This window comes from Nuphar pumila, chromosome 2 (genome assembly GCF_984573655.1).
Source record: "Nuphar pumila chromosome 2, dmNupPumi1.hap1.1, whole genome shotgun sequence".
Lineage (NCBI taxonomy): Eukaryota > Viridiplantae > Streptophyta > Magnoliopsida > Nymphaeales > Nymphaeaceae > Nuphar > Nuphar pumila.
Genome location: NC_143250.1, coordinates 12,647,203 through 12,661,383, shown reverse-complemented (window position 1 = coordinate 12,661,383; position 14,181 = coordinate 12,647,203). Strand labels below are relative to the sequence as shown.

Genomic DNA, 14,181 nt, shown 5'->3' with positions numbered 1-14,181 from the left:
TTCGACTACCCCCAAATAGGGGGGGTTTGGGAATCAAGGATCCCCGGCTGAGGAGTATGATTATTGTCGTGAAGCAGAGCAGGCTTGCACACCAACCTGGGTCTCCGTGTGCAAGCGTGCTTCTAGCTAAATACGGTGGTGTGGAATCATTAGTGGGGGTCACAAGCGTGCATCAGCGAACAATGTCAAAGCTTCGGCGATCATGGATCCAAGCATGGTCTGCAGTTCTGTCTCATAATGGAAATATTGACTCGCAGTCTCAATTCTTTGGACGCAACCTTGCTCTGAACGAATTCTTTCGCTCAAAAGAAGGCTACCTCGCTCTCCTTCCGTCGGGGGTGGACCGGTTCCCGACGAACCTGATCTGGGGCAAGGGTCTCACTCTGAGATCATGTTTTCTGGTTTGGCTAATCTTACACGATCGGGTGCAGACTGACAACTTCCTCAAATCCATCGAATTTCATCTACCGAGTAAATGTGTGTTGTGTGAGGCGGCTGAAGAATTTGCCTTTCACCTTTTTTGGGAGTGCTCTGTTTTTCAAAACACCTTTAAGGTGACTTGGAATAAGCCGGGGGTCAGCGTGCGCCAGGAATCGTTCGCCAACGATTTGTTGTGGGGTCCTCAGCCAGTTCGTCATTGCAACAAATGGCGTATTATTTGACGAACTTGGCTTCTCTCGTCATGGTGGGCCGTATGGATGACTCACAACAACGCTATTTTTCGGCATATTCCGAGAGTGTTCAACAAAATGGTGAACCTTATTTTGGCGGACGTATACGCCATTCTCCGCATCAGCATCCCAGATCTGCAACACCATCTGCCTCTAGGGACCATTCATGATCCAGGGTGATGCTCGTCGCCTAACTGTATTTGTTTCTTGTTTCTTTTTTCCTTTTCCCCTTGCATTTCTACTTTTCTTTTTTTCCTTTTTTGGGGCTCATTGGCATGTCTTGGGCCCGGGTTTGGTTATCTGGTAGGTTCAATGTTGGTTGGACCTGTTTTCGTTTCGTAATGTTGATGGCTATAGTTCGTCTTTCTCTCTCTCTCTCTATATATATATATATATATATATATATATATATATATATATATATATATATATATATATATATATATATATATATATATATATAGTGTGTGTGATTGGTAGCTGCTAAACTCAAAGGTATTAAATCCATGGTTAAATGGGTTGATCGTCCATCACGCTGGTTGATGGATGGTCACGCAAAACAAAACAAAAAATCAAGTTTTGATGAATTTTTTTTTGTCAAGCAACACTAAAACCCGTCTACACCTCTCTCTCTCTCTCTCTCTCTCTCTCTCTCTCTCTCTCTATATATATATATATATATATATATATATATATTCTATTTTTTTTCGAAAGAGAAAGCTGGGGTTAGGCTACCTGTTTATTGATTAAAGAAAATTACAGAATTACATGGGAAGCCTCCAATAGGGAGCCATGTTTAACCACACTTAACATCAAAGCCGTAGTCTCGGCTTCAATCAAGGAAGATGAAGCGGAATCGACCCATCGACCGGACCGACTGTTGGGTTCTCTTTCATATCCGCAGAAGACTGAACGTCTACCAGATTAGAGTGTCTCCGTCGCTGGAGACTTTCGGACCTTTCTCTGGGTCTCGTATCACCAATATCACGCAGGATCATTCTGGAGCTATCAAAAGCTCCAGTTTTGTACTTCCGGCGAGGCCGAGTGGTACCATCCATCTGCTTGAAAGAGACCCACAAAAGTAGGGGGAACGTTCTTTTTTGCTGCGAGTAACCTTAGCTGTAAATAGGAAAGTCGGATGGTCCAGAAGAACCAGAGCCAACCCCGTCGAGTTCGGGAGACGGTCACCAGTCAGCGGTGTCGCCCGCCCCCTTGGCTGGATCGTCCACCTGGACGATGACCTGTGCTGAGGTGGACTGCATCTCCGCATGAGTCTCCAACCGTCACGTACCGGAACCTCCAAAACTGGTGGGGCGCTCGCCGGCGCCGGACGGAGTTCGGGCCACTGTATCTCCACGCTAGAGGTGGCCTTCTTCACTGTCGTAACCTCAGAGCACCCCCCGTTCTCGGATGTATATCTTTTTCATCTGCGAGTGGGAAGGGCTAACAGTGGAGTTCAACGCGGAAGAGAGAACCGTTTTGACGATGGGTTGGGGTTTACCAGATTATGATGCTAGATCCTGATAGAAATCCATACCTGAGCCCATCACCGGTTGATATACCGGATCATTTAGAACGGAGAAGCGAGTACCGTGGGACTCTCGCTGGAATTTACTGGAGCCCTGCTTTGGTTTTCGATTCATTTTTACTTGTTGCCAGCCGTCCTGTGCGGGGGCAGATTCCTTGGCCATAGGGTCTGTCTTCTGGAATGGACATGTCCCTGCAGAATGATTAGTAGATCCGCATTGGGATCAAAAACGAATTTTCTGCTCCTGCTAAAAAGTATGACGATTCAGGATGGCGATCTCGATGTGTGTTTTAGGGATCAAACACATATTCTTGCAAAAGTGCAACGGTCCACGGCTTTAGTGTAACCATCGATGTCAAGAAGATTACCTGAAGAAAAGCTGAGATTCCCTCGAACACACCTCTTGTCCAGCACCCCTCGGACAACCCCGGGAGTCGTATCCAAAGTGGGACGTGATTAGAAGCCTGAAGCTTCCACCAACGTCCGGCCTGCAACTTTCCATGGACCCCCATTAAGCACTCTAGACATGTCCTCTATCGTTCTAAATCGGACCTGCGAGAAGGGTACACTTAAAAGGTGTCATCATCTCATCATGACGAGCAGTCGGAATCTCCAACCTGCAGGAGTCCGCAGGTTGAACCATCATCGCATCGGATCCCTCCACAATGCTTGCCCATGATCGACAGCCGGGTTGCTGTTGGTCAATCCCGGGGCTATGAGAGGCATCGTGCCTCTCCTCACCCACTGGAAGGGAACGGTGTCTGATAGCAGGAGCGCCAGAGCTTTCCATCATCAGCCAAACCTATGTAGAATGCACTTATAGGATATATATTCTAATTTGATTTATACATTTTTGCCAATAAAACAAAACATGAAGAGATCAAAAATTTCAATTTCTCACAAGAATTTTACTGCAATTTTTTTTTTCATTTAAAATCGTGAATCTCTTGGACGCTGCTTGTTTCAAGGAGTGTGCCTTTGATATGAAAGGTACACCCCTTGAAACATCCAAAACTGCCCACGGGCACAAAGCGCTTGTTTCTTAAGAAAACGTGGGGCCCACAAGCATCATGCGCGTGTGCTCGTTGCAACTACAGTAGGAAAACAACCCACTTTCGTACGAAGGCGGGTGGTTTTCCCGTGAAACAAACTAAGCCGCCCTTGAGGATCTCCTACTAAATCTATCTGACCCTTGGAATCCATTGACCACCTAAGTGCATCCAAAGTACACCTATATTGAAGTAGGGACATCACGAGTCTGGTACCCGACACGTCAGGGTAAACCCAAACCCTCTCAAATAACCAGCAATCAGGTTCACGTTACGTTGAGTAGAGAAAATGGAAGTTCAAACTCAAACAAATAATTTAAGGGGTATTTGAAATAAATTTTTTTACACAAAATACGTATGAAAAATACTCGGATCATTCAAGTCTGGTCTGATATCTGACAAACCTGACCGAAATGTAGCTCACGACGAGTTCGGGTTCACTGAATATTTGTGTTCAAATCCCGATTGCATGAAATGCACCAGAAATTGAGATCGTTTTCAGATGGTCTCGGATGAAGTAGGTTGTAGATTTTTTTCCGGGATGTCAATGGAATGGATTTTATCCGATAACCCCGACACACGATCTGACTTGAGTGTTACACCTTTTTTTTATAATCCAAGGCAATGCCCCCATCACTGATTGCACATTGGCTGGCCCCCGGGTGCCGTCAACTTGGTGACATTCACAAGTTTCTCGAGACTGAATTCGAATCCAAATAAATTCATCTAGGCAATATCAAATTAGTTGGATCCGGTATTGGCCTCATTTAATTTGAATCCGAGCCACTTACATTTTTACCTGTATAGAACCGAACCATTTGAATGCACACACACATTTTCTCCCTCATGGGGTGTTTGATTGCACAGACAGCAGTATCCACTTGTCCACACCCCACACGCCCAACACAAACACTATCCGCATGGGATGCTTGGAATGCAGTGTCCTATGTGTCCAGCAGGACACCTATTAGCTGTCCCAGTGTTCCTCTCCTTCACTTGGGGCAGTGGTGTTCTGAACACTCTAGACAAAAAAAAAGAGCAGAACACCTAAGACAAAAATGTGGCTTGTCCAAGACACCTCCACACTGGGCCAACAATGTCCAAACAAGACTGTTGTACATAGTCAAGTCCGTGCAGTCAAAAGGATCTCAAATGCCGCCTATAGATGTAAAACTTTTGAGCACCCTGACACGGGCCGCCAGTAACTACTTCCCTCCAGCCTTGCGGTGAGCAATCCATACCGGAGCATCGAATTGGCACCCCAACTTGGAGCACCTTAAGCTGACCCAACCTAACCAGGTGCGCACAATCCACCTAGCCAGGTGCACGGAACCCTCATGTGAGAAGTTTGTTTGTGTATCCTAAATCTATAAAAAAATACCAAATCAAATAAAAGTTCAAAAACAAGCTTTTCACATGAAAAAATACAAATGGATTAAACGTGGGCAATATCCAAACATAAAATATTTATCGATATCTAAAAGACATAATCCAATTAAGCAACTCCAACTGATATGAATACACATTCAGATCTTATTTTTAAAGATCTCGTATCAATAAATCAAGTGCCGGAAATAAATTGGGAGCCCCAACCAAACACGATCCATTTGTACACTTACATCCCATCACATTGCTCCCTCTTACAACCCGGGTCGACTCTGACCTTCGAAGAGCTTCTGAAGGGCCACATTCCTATTCTTGTGCACCACTTTCCCCAGGAAAGAAAAATGCACTTTTCCCATTTGAGCGTGAAGCTTTTCCCATGATTTGCCATAAGAAACGAGGGCTAATATTTTTTCCATTGCATCTATACCTTCATTTACCAATTGGCAGTGGATTGACTGTGTACCTCCAATCATTTACCTTGGAAAGGCATAGGGATTAGTAGCAACTTGCTCCTCCCAATATTTGAGGCATTGATATAGTAGGTGAAACCATTTTGCTTTCAATGATCAACCCAGCAAGATTTGTATGAAGTGCCTGCATCAATCACATGGAAGGTGTATCTTGAGACGAAGTTTCCAACCTCATTTTAATCATTATTGCCAAAAAACTCTCAGAAAATTTGACAGCCTAACCCATAGTTTCCAGAGTAAAAAGTGAGTGATGGAAAAGAACAGTTAAAATGCAAACGAAAGTGGAAATGAGAAGCCACATGAAAAAACTGGACTGAATTTGAATGAATCTTTTTTCAGCTCTTTTACGAACAAAATACACAGGTGTATGCTTCATATGAAAGAAACTTCGAAAAGTAAAGTCATATTTCCAAGCCTCCCATAGTACGATTACTAGCTTCTTTTCGAAGCTTTCTGGTAACTATGGCCAAAACTGGAAGCAGCCACATCTAAGCATTGTGATTGCTATGCCACATTGTTACATGCCTTCAAATTATTAAGGACATGAAATCTTGTAAACAATATTTTGAACCTGGACATGTACGAGACAGAAACCTTGACACATACTGACTTTTTCAACAGCATGATCATCTAGAAAAGAAATGACGAGACAGAATAGTTTCGTACACTGAAATGATGAACGGACTGAGTACAGCACTGTCCGACAATGCCGATGAGAAATAAAACTTTAAAATGTGATTATATTTTAGCAGCATGAGCAAGTGACAACGATGATAATGATGAATATATCAAGTGTTGCTCTTCCTGCAAACACAGCCAGAACGAGCATAAAACACCACCACCTCCTAACAATGATGGCTGAGACATTTGTTAGGTACAACCACTTGCAACAAGAACAAAAGGTTCGGAAAATTGGCTTTTTCCACTGAGATATCCCCAATCAAAATGACAGGTAAGTGATACTTTAAATGGCCCAGCAAAATGCAGGCATCAGAGATCAGCCATCAGGACTGATTTCTTTTTCGCATATATTTTATGTTACATAAAGAATTACAAATAAAATGAAGAAAAAAAGAATATATATATATATATACCGCTATGTCCTTGTGAGGAAATCATTCACAGCAAGACTTGCATCACCATGTGCGACTGCATCTTCTGGCTCCGGCATGTAAAGGCTGGATGCTGTTACCTGAAAATTTCCCAATGAAACAAATTTTTGGATGATTGAAAGTTATAAAGCAGATTTAAGATAACTATAGGATTACTACCCCATAAATGAAAATAATTCAGAAACTTTCTGAAAGATATACCAAAAAACCAAGAGCCAAATTTTCTTTTAACTAAGAAAACATCAAATTCATAGAGATAACTTCTGATTCTAACATGACTAATGGCAATTCTTCGTAACTTTTTCCATTAGAAAAAGAAAAATAAACCAAGTCAAAATCTTCTTTAACAATAGAAAACATCAAACTCACAGATAACATTTGACTAGCATGATTAATGGCATCTTCATAGGACTACCTTTAAACTAATTCTTTTTGGTTCTTTCCTTTTCCAGTTATTGCTAAGATGAGGAAGACTTATGTCCATCCATCACACATTTGATCCCACAGAAAATCTCTCATAGAATGTATTTTTATTGTTGGTTAAAAACTTAAAATACCATTTGTTCAGCTTATGACATACTATTCTATGCAATGCAGAGGGCAATTATGAATTGTGTGAAATCTTAAGATTGTTCATCTGGATTCCTCAGTGGCAGATCTGCAAAGGAAATAGTGTTATGGACATCAATGTCATACCTTTGTGTCCAGAAATAATTCCCCATTAGGATCATCAAGGAGGTTTGCACCGTGAGCCCTTAACCATTCTTCACACTCTGATAACCCCTCTGCATCCTTCTCACCTTCCGCAGGCACTGCACTTGTAAATCCCAAAACTCGAGCAATGAATGTTATTGGCACTGTAGGGCGATATGCACGTGACATGCATCTCACAGCTTCAAATCGCATTCTCTCAATGTAAAGGTCTGCAACAGAAGATGAGCAATAATTAATGCATAATGATGATGAAGAAAAGAACAGCATCAACTGACGATTTGCAGTACCCATAAGGCAAGTGTTCAAATTTGGTGCTGTCTTGTACAGCCTAAAAAACATAATATAATTTCCAGATGTTACAGCTGCGCGGACTGCCAGTGCATGCTTCACAGCCTCATCCTTCTTTGATTCCACTGACAAACTGTCATGAGATTAATATTTGATGTCAAGGAGGAAGACCAAATTGTTGAAGTTACAAAACCTAGGAATTTTTAGATGCACTAAACTAGTAACTCTGCACCCTCCACAAAATCAGAACTATTAGAAAAGATGAAATATAGGCAAACAGCCCACATGAAGGAAATGGAATTCTGGAAGATGCCAATACATTAATGTACTCAAGAAAACATGGTGCCCCATTCCAAAAATCCAGATACATGAAGGAAATGGAATTCTAGAAGCTAATACATTAATGTACTCAAGAAAACATGGTGACCCATTCCAAAAATCCAGATGCAGGTCAAGTGCATCCTAGAGATTGCACTTCTGCTATTGCTCATACAGATAAAAAAAGTTCAATTTCCACAGAGAATACCCATACCAACATGAAAGCATCATTGAAGTTACTAAATTATCCAAAACAAATCTACCTTAAAATATTTAAAAAAAACAGACTAAAAAATCCAAATTATGCAAAAGATGCTCATCTTCCAAAGTCTTGGACAATGAAGCCAGCACTCAGCATGCCCCTTCGGAACGACAACATTAAGCAACACAAACAGGACAAAAACTCGATAAAAAAGAAAGCATCCTTAGACATCCTTCAGTCAAATTTATATAAACTGTATTCTTCAATTTGATCCATCTGGACCATTTAAGAATGCCCTAATCAATTGGACTATTTCAGCCACATTTGTTTTTTCCCCTTTAAAAGCGGAGCAAATCCAGTGATTGAGCCTGAGTGCTTTGCAAAATACTCGGGCCACACAAATTGCTGTGCATGCAGCGATTTTCTTTGGCTACGCAGAAAATTGCTGCAGGCGCAATGATTTTCTATGTTTTGCATGACCGGAGTACTTTCCATACAAACTTAGTATTTCTTACTCTAGTTCTTCTTCCCTAATTATCTGGTTTATTTCTATCATTTTCATTAGCATTTTTATTTTCTTCACGGGTTCCCTGTCTATACCTCTATATACTCTTTCCATACTTGCTGATAGGTTAAACCGTTAAAGTAAAAAGGTAGGGACCATTTGTCCGCATAATTTGCAAATTCTCACACTCAAAAGCTCAATATTAGAAATGTACATCAGCTCCTGCACACGTTTATTAGGCAATGTTTAACGGAATATTTTAAACAGAATATTCGCAATTTCATGGGAATCTTACAAGATCATTATGCACTTGATGCCCAGAACTGCATAAAAGATTACTCATAATGAATTCATACCTATAAGAAACAGAAAACCAGAACCACACACCAGTTCCTTAAGACTACCCTTTTAGTTTAAGTATCAGGACATATCAGCACACTAATTTTTGTTTAGAAGTGTAATAGAGCTGATCAAGTCATTTTCTAAGCTTATACATTTCTATCTGATTCAATGAAAAGACATCCTTTGGAAGGATAACAGATCTGTGTAAAAGCAGCTTCAATGTTATTACGAGAATGAGTTAAAAACTTAAAATGCACCAAAGATCCTAAAACTACAAACTCAAAGAATCCACATCATGCATATAGATACAGACAAATAAAGTTTTTTTTATATAACAGATACATGTTTCAACCCAGGACGAATATCACCCATTAGATGATAATCAAATAAGACAATGCAGCAACACAAGCATGCAGAGTATATTTATGCAGAAAAGGGTGAACACCTTGCCATCAAAGATGAAAGATCTCTGTTGTTATTCGAATGCAAAATAGCACACAGCAAATTATAAGCAGAAAACTCCAGGTGGGATCCCTCAATTCCTTCAGAATACAAGCCTTTCAGTTGTGACTGGCACTGCAAAATGCAAAAATAGAAGGAATGAAAGAAAAAAATTTGATCAACTTCGAAAAACAAAACAATAAGATGGTTGACTATGAACAAAAGCATAGTTTTTCAATCTTCGTGTTTAGACAAAAACATTTCTGCGAACAGCCAAAAGATAAAAGGAATATTTAGTTAGTTACATTTTCTCATGCCTCTTATATTATCAATGAAATAAATTCATACCCTAACCATCAACAATAAGGGTAGGATGTCCCTGTACAAGCTTTCATCTACAATATGGAACAAAATTATTGATGTGTAAATATTCCTTTTAAGCAATTGATTTTCATCAACAATAATCGTATGATGGCCCTGTACATGCTTTCATCTTCAAAAACCAATTGATCTTTATCTTCCTAATTTCCCTTTTACGTTTTTAAGTTCTGGAGATTCTTTAAGATTTCCAGATATATCCAATAATCATTTAAATAAGTGCTTATCCCTACTTTTAAGCACCTTGAACGTGCCTCACTAGTGAAGGATATGTCCACCTCTGTATTTTCCATTGATCAGTAAGACAATGACTTCATGAAATTGTAACTGTTGTATAAATAACCAAATGATCCTAGAAGTTGGAAGTCCATAAAGTAAAGTTAGTTGATAACAAATAGGCCTACTGGATAAACATTATGTGAAGAGCCTATAGTCTTTTTTTAGGGCAGTTTCATGCCAAAAAGAGATTTTCACACCAACAGTCAGACAATAACAAATCTTTTGAATTCCATCCAGCAGAATTCACACTTATAAAGTTTGTCATTTAGTAGGATGTGCTTTATGCCTCCAAAGAGCCAACAGCAAGTTTGGTGAGTCTACCTGTGGAAAATTTGTGGCAAATGTTAAAACTGACAAGTCCATAAAGTAGGGTGTATTTTTGTCCAAACCTTCCTTTCAATGAGCTCTCTGATGTTTCTCTATATGTTATGAAGCACAATGTACTCTAAATGAATTTCATCAAATCTTCTCCCAATCAAGGAAGAACAAATCTTAAAACACTAGTATGCTGTATTATAACCATAGCTACACTACATTTCTTTTAAGCAGGATTACAACATGCTCAAAATGAATGAAGAAAAAATATTTAAAGATCTCCTTTCAGCCTAACCTGATTAAACTCTGGTAGGTCCCTAGCTTCAAGTGCTAATCTTGCATGTGTCTCGTAGACCTGATAGGATAATATCACTATTAGGGACAAGCACATGAGAAGAAAAAGAAAAAGAAAAAGAAAAAGAAAAAGAAAAAGGGGTTTGTGGTTCCAAAAATAAACTAGCCATAAAACAAAGAAAAAGAAAAGCCAAAATTAAATCACATTATTGGATAAATAGCACGTATGTTTATCAATAATATGCTTAAGCTTGAACAGAATAGAATTCTGTAAAGAAGTTCAAAGCAAATCACACCTTTACAGTTAGTTCATTCCGTATCCGTTGTACAGTAAGATCCTGACGAATAGATTTCAATTGATCACACTTGTAAAGGTAATTCTTTTGGGAGTTTCGAACCATTTCAAGAGCTTTCACTAATACTTCTTCAGGTCTCACCTATAAAGACACAAAACAGCTTCATTAATAAAATAATAAGTTCTGCATACATTCACATGCTAAATAAAACATTAAAAGGTAAAACTATGCATCACAAAGGCATTAGGAACACAAAAGTGAATGTGGAGCTTCAGGCAGTTACAGTGGCAGGGTCAGGTGCAGAAGTAAGCCGTAGATAGCACTTCTCAATCTCCTGGCAGGTCCCTTTCACGGTAAGTGCATCCCAGTCAATATCTTCCACAGCCCTACTGTAGCTATTTTCATGACTTTTTGCAAGCAAAAGAGCACTAGCCCTTTTGTTAACAGAGTTTCCAGCTCCAACAGCTTTTGGCCTAAATTGCCCGGTTACATGTCCAGGCTCATGAACAGCTTCAAAGCGCTTGAAGCGATTCTCACGTCGCTTCTTTTCCTCAGGTGAATTAGCCAAAGCAATGACACCTGAGTAATATGCAGTTAAACTAGACTCCTTGTCACTGTCACTTGAATTATTTCCATTCTCAGCAGCATTTGTGTTTTCAAAGAGCCGTTGCTTCTTCTCTGGCCTCCGGTTAGAGAAGAACTTTGTACCACTCCATGTGTTCTCCTTGGCCTCATATTTGGTTGTAGAAGCCTGCTGTCAAATTAGATAAGAGCAGAAGTTAGGTCAGCAAATATAGAAAAGCACTATGAATGCCATGTTTATTTGCTGGTATCATTAGCAAAAGAAAAACATGTGATGTTGGCAACTTTAACAACCATCTACACATAATAATGTAGAAGAGAAAATATGTGGTCCTTGTCAATCATGATTGGCCATGTTCAAGTTCAACATGAGTTACAATAAATGCACAAACACAAATTACGGGGACAAAAGCCGATAGCCAAAAGATTACCATTGTCTCCTTTTCTTTAAGACCATTCCAGATAACTTTCCTTTGATCGTGATTTGCTTGTGCAATCTTCTCTACCAACTTCTCCTCTGAAAGGGGCTCCCACCTACTCTTTGAGCGCTTAGTAGGGCTTTTTTTAAAATTTGAAATTGTAGATAGATTGAGAGTGCCCTGAAGGTTGCTGAGAAAAAGCGGGAGAAAAAAATCAAAAGACGTGGCCAGGCAAGTTTTGCACAATCTGAGAAAAAGATTTATTAAATAAAGCAGCAACTGCATCCTCCATCATCACTGTAATCAGACACCTCAGAGGCATCATTTGTCTAAATCTCTGATAAAACTTTTTACTACATGACCATAGCCTAAAGAGAAATTCCAAGCTTTTCATAATTTGTAAATCTCCAACGACCAGGATAGCCCACTGAATAGAAAGAATATCTGTAACATATGAACACATAATACATATTTGATAAAATCATAAAAGCAACCAAGGAAAGATCAATTATAGACAATGCTGGCAAATGGCAATAGATCTCATCCGTCAGTCATGATGTTGCAGTTGGAGATGCCCACCCTTTAATTTGGGGATTTTTCTAGAGAATCTCAAATAAATATTCCAAAAGAAGAGAAAAATATGAAGAAATCATTTTTCTAAGATTTCTACCAACAAGGCAAGAGACTTTTCCGATCTAGGAGAGGTTTGTTATGATTCTTATGATTTATAATTCACTTAGCTTTATTAACTTTTGGGAAAATATCAAGACTGTGCTTTATTCCAGTAATGACCAAATGACATAGAATTCTACCAGAGGTCAACTTATATTTTACACATATTATGAGGAATTTGTGCCTATTAAGTTCATATTCAAAGCAACTTCAAATCAGTGCTTAACATTAGAAAAATGACAGACATATTATGTGCTTAGACCGTGCTTACAACAAGTGATATGAGACTAGTAACTGTAATGAAATATGCGGAAAAACAAAGAGTGTGTTAAGCACTTGCAACATCCACTAATGAACAAACAAAAGGGCTAACACCCAAACCCACAAGAGACAACACAACATAAAAATATAAATGTCTCTTATTGAAAAGAGAGAGAGCTCTCAAGAGTGAAGAATACAAGAGGGGTTCACCCCTATATATACACAAAAAAAAGGAGAGGAGGGTGGCCTTAAGCCTTAAAAGGAGAGCCACCTAGGGGGCTCCGCATGGAGTCGTTGGGGGACGATCGACTCCATGGTGGGGCCCCTTATGTGGCTAAAAATAAAAACAGAAAATATAAAAAATAAAGTGCAAAATAATTACAAAAAGAAAAACAAAAATAACAAGTACCCCTATCGGGTACTTGTGAAATGTCTAAAATACCCCTAGTGGGTATATTTAGACAATATATATATAAATATATATAGAGAGATTACATGTGTATTTTAACACCCTCCCTCAAGCTTTACGGGGATATGACCGAAAGCTTGTTAAGAAGAAACAAGAAACGAGGAGCAGCAAGGGCTTTAGTGAAGAAGTCCGCCAACTGGTACTCGGATGTGACGTAAGGAAGTGTTATGGTTCCTCTTAGGAATTCATCACGTACGTAATGGCAGTTCATCTCAATATGCTTAGTACGCTCGTGGAAGGTGTGATTGCTTGCGATATAAATTGCGCTTTTGTTGTCATAACACATCTTCGAAGAAGTAGAGATGACAATGCTCATATCACTGAGAAGACTTCTTAGCCACACAAGTTCCATGGTTGTAGTGGCCATAGCACGATATTCCGCTTCTGTTGAGGACAAGGATACTTTGTGTTGCTTCTTGCATCTCCAAGAAATCATAGTCACCTAAGAAAACACAGAAACCCGTAGTTGAGACACGGTTATTGGGATTTCCTCCCCAATCCGCATCAGTATAAGCAATTAAATCAAGTGATGAGGAGGAGGAAAGAAAAACTCCCTTAGTTATGGTGTTTTTGATGTATCTGACGATCCTTAAGACTGCACTCATGTGCACGGTTGTAGGTGCATGTTGAAACTGACTGACTGAGTGGACGGCATGAGTTATGTCTGGCCGAGTGATGGATAAGTAGGTTAGCGATCCAACAAGTTGCCGATAGGGAGTAGGATCCTCGAGAGGTGTTCCATCTTCCAATCTTAACTTCGCATTGATGACTTCAGGGGTTTCTATCTTTTTATCATCGGAGATACCAGACTTGGAACAAATGTCAGCAGCAAATCTGAGAGAGAATGTACCCTCGAGAAGAGTACGCCACTTCAATTCCTAAAAAATATCTTAAGAAACCAAGGTCAGAGATGTCAAAATTTTCTTTTAAAACTTTCTTAATATCATTAATTCCTTGCTCATCACTTCCAGTGATGATCATATCATCAACATAAAGTAGTAAAATAACTACTGAAGACCCTGCATTTTTCACAAACAAAGCAGTGTCAGTATAACATGAACGAAAATTCAAACTTATCATTACATTACTAAATCTATCATGCCAAGCCTTTGGGGCTTGTTTCAAACCATATAATGCCTTTTTAAGTTTGAGAATTTTATCTTTACCAATACATACTCCTGGTGGGGGAT

At 39.5% G+C, this 14,181-nt stretch overlaps 1 protein-coding gene across 7 annotated transcripts in view; it reads right to left on the bottom strand.

Annotated features, from left to right (window-relative positions):
- Nucleotides 1-4,683: 4,683 nt before the first annotated feature.
- Nucleotides 4,684-14,181, bottom strand: part of LOC149844792 (SAC3 family protein A-like) — a 76,234-nt gene continuing 66,736 nt past the window's right edge. For 4 of the 7 annotated variants that reach the window (XM_089995280.1, XM_089995285.1, XM_089995278.1 and 1 more), the window contains 8 exons: nt 11,602-11,779; nt 10,872-11,342; nt 10,589-10,729; nt 10,294-10,353; nt 9,031-9,161; nt 7,218-7,351; nt 6,913-7,139; nt 6,011-6,296 (listed from right to left, as the gene is read on the bottom strand). In XM_089995280.1, the coding sequence (XP_089851406.1) occupies nt 6,201-6,296; nt 6,913-7,139; nt 7,218-7,351; nt 9,031-9,161; nt 10,294-10,353; nt 10,589-10,729; nt 10,872-11,342; nt 11,602-11,779 (1,438 nt within the window). In that variant the 3' untranslated portion in view covers nt 6,011-6,200. Of the gene's footprint in view, nt 5,229-6,010; nt 6,297-6,912; nt 7,140-7,217; nt 7,352-9,030; nt 9,162-10,293; nt 10,354-10,588; nt 10,730-10,871; nt 11,343-11,601; nt 11,780-14,181 lie in introns of those variants that run through there. The other 3 variants (XM_089995282.1, XM_089995283.1, XM_089995284.1) reach the window with 3 other exon arrangements.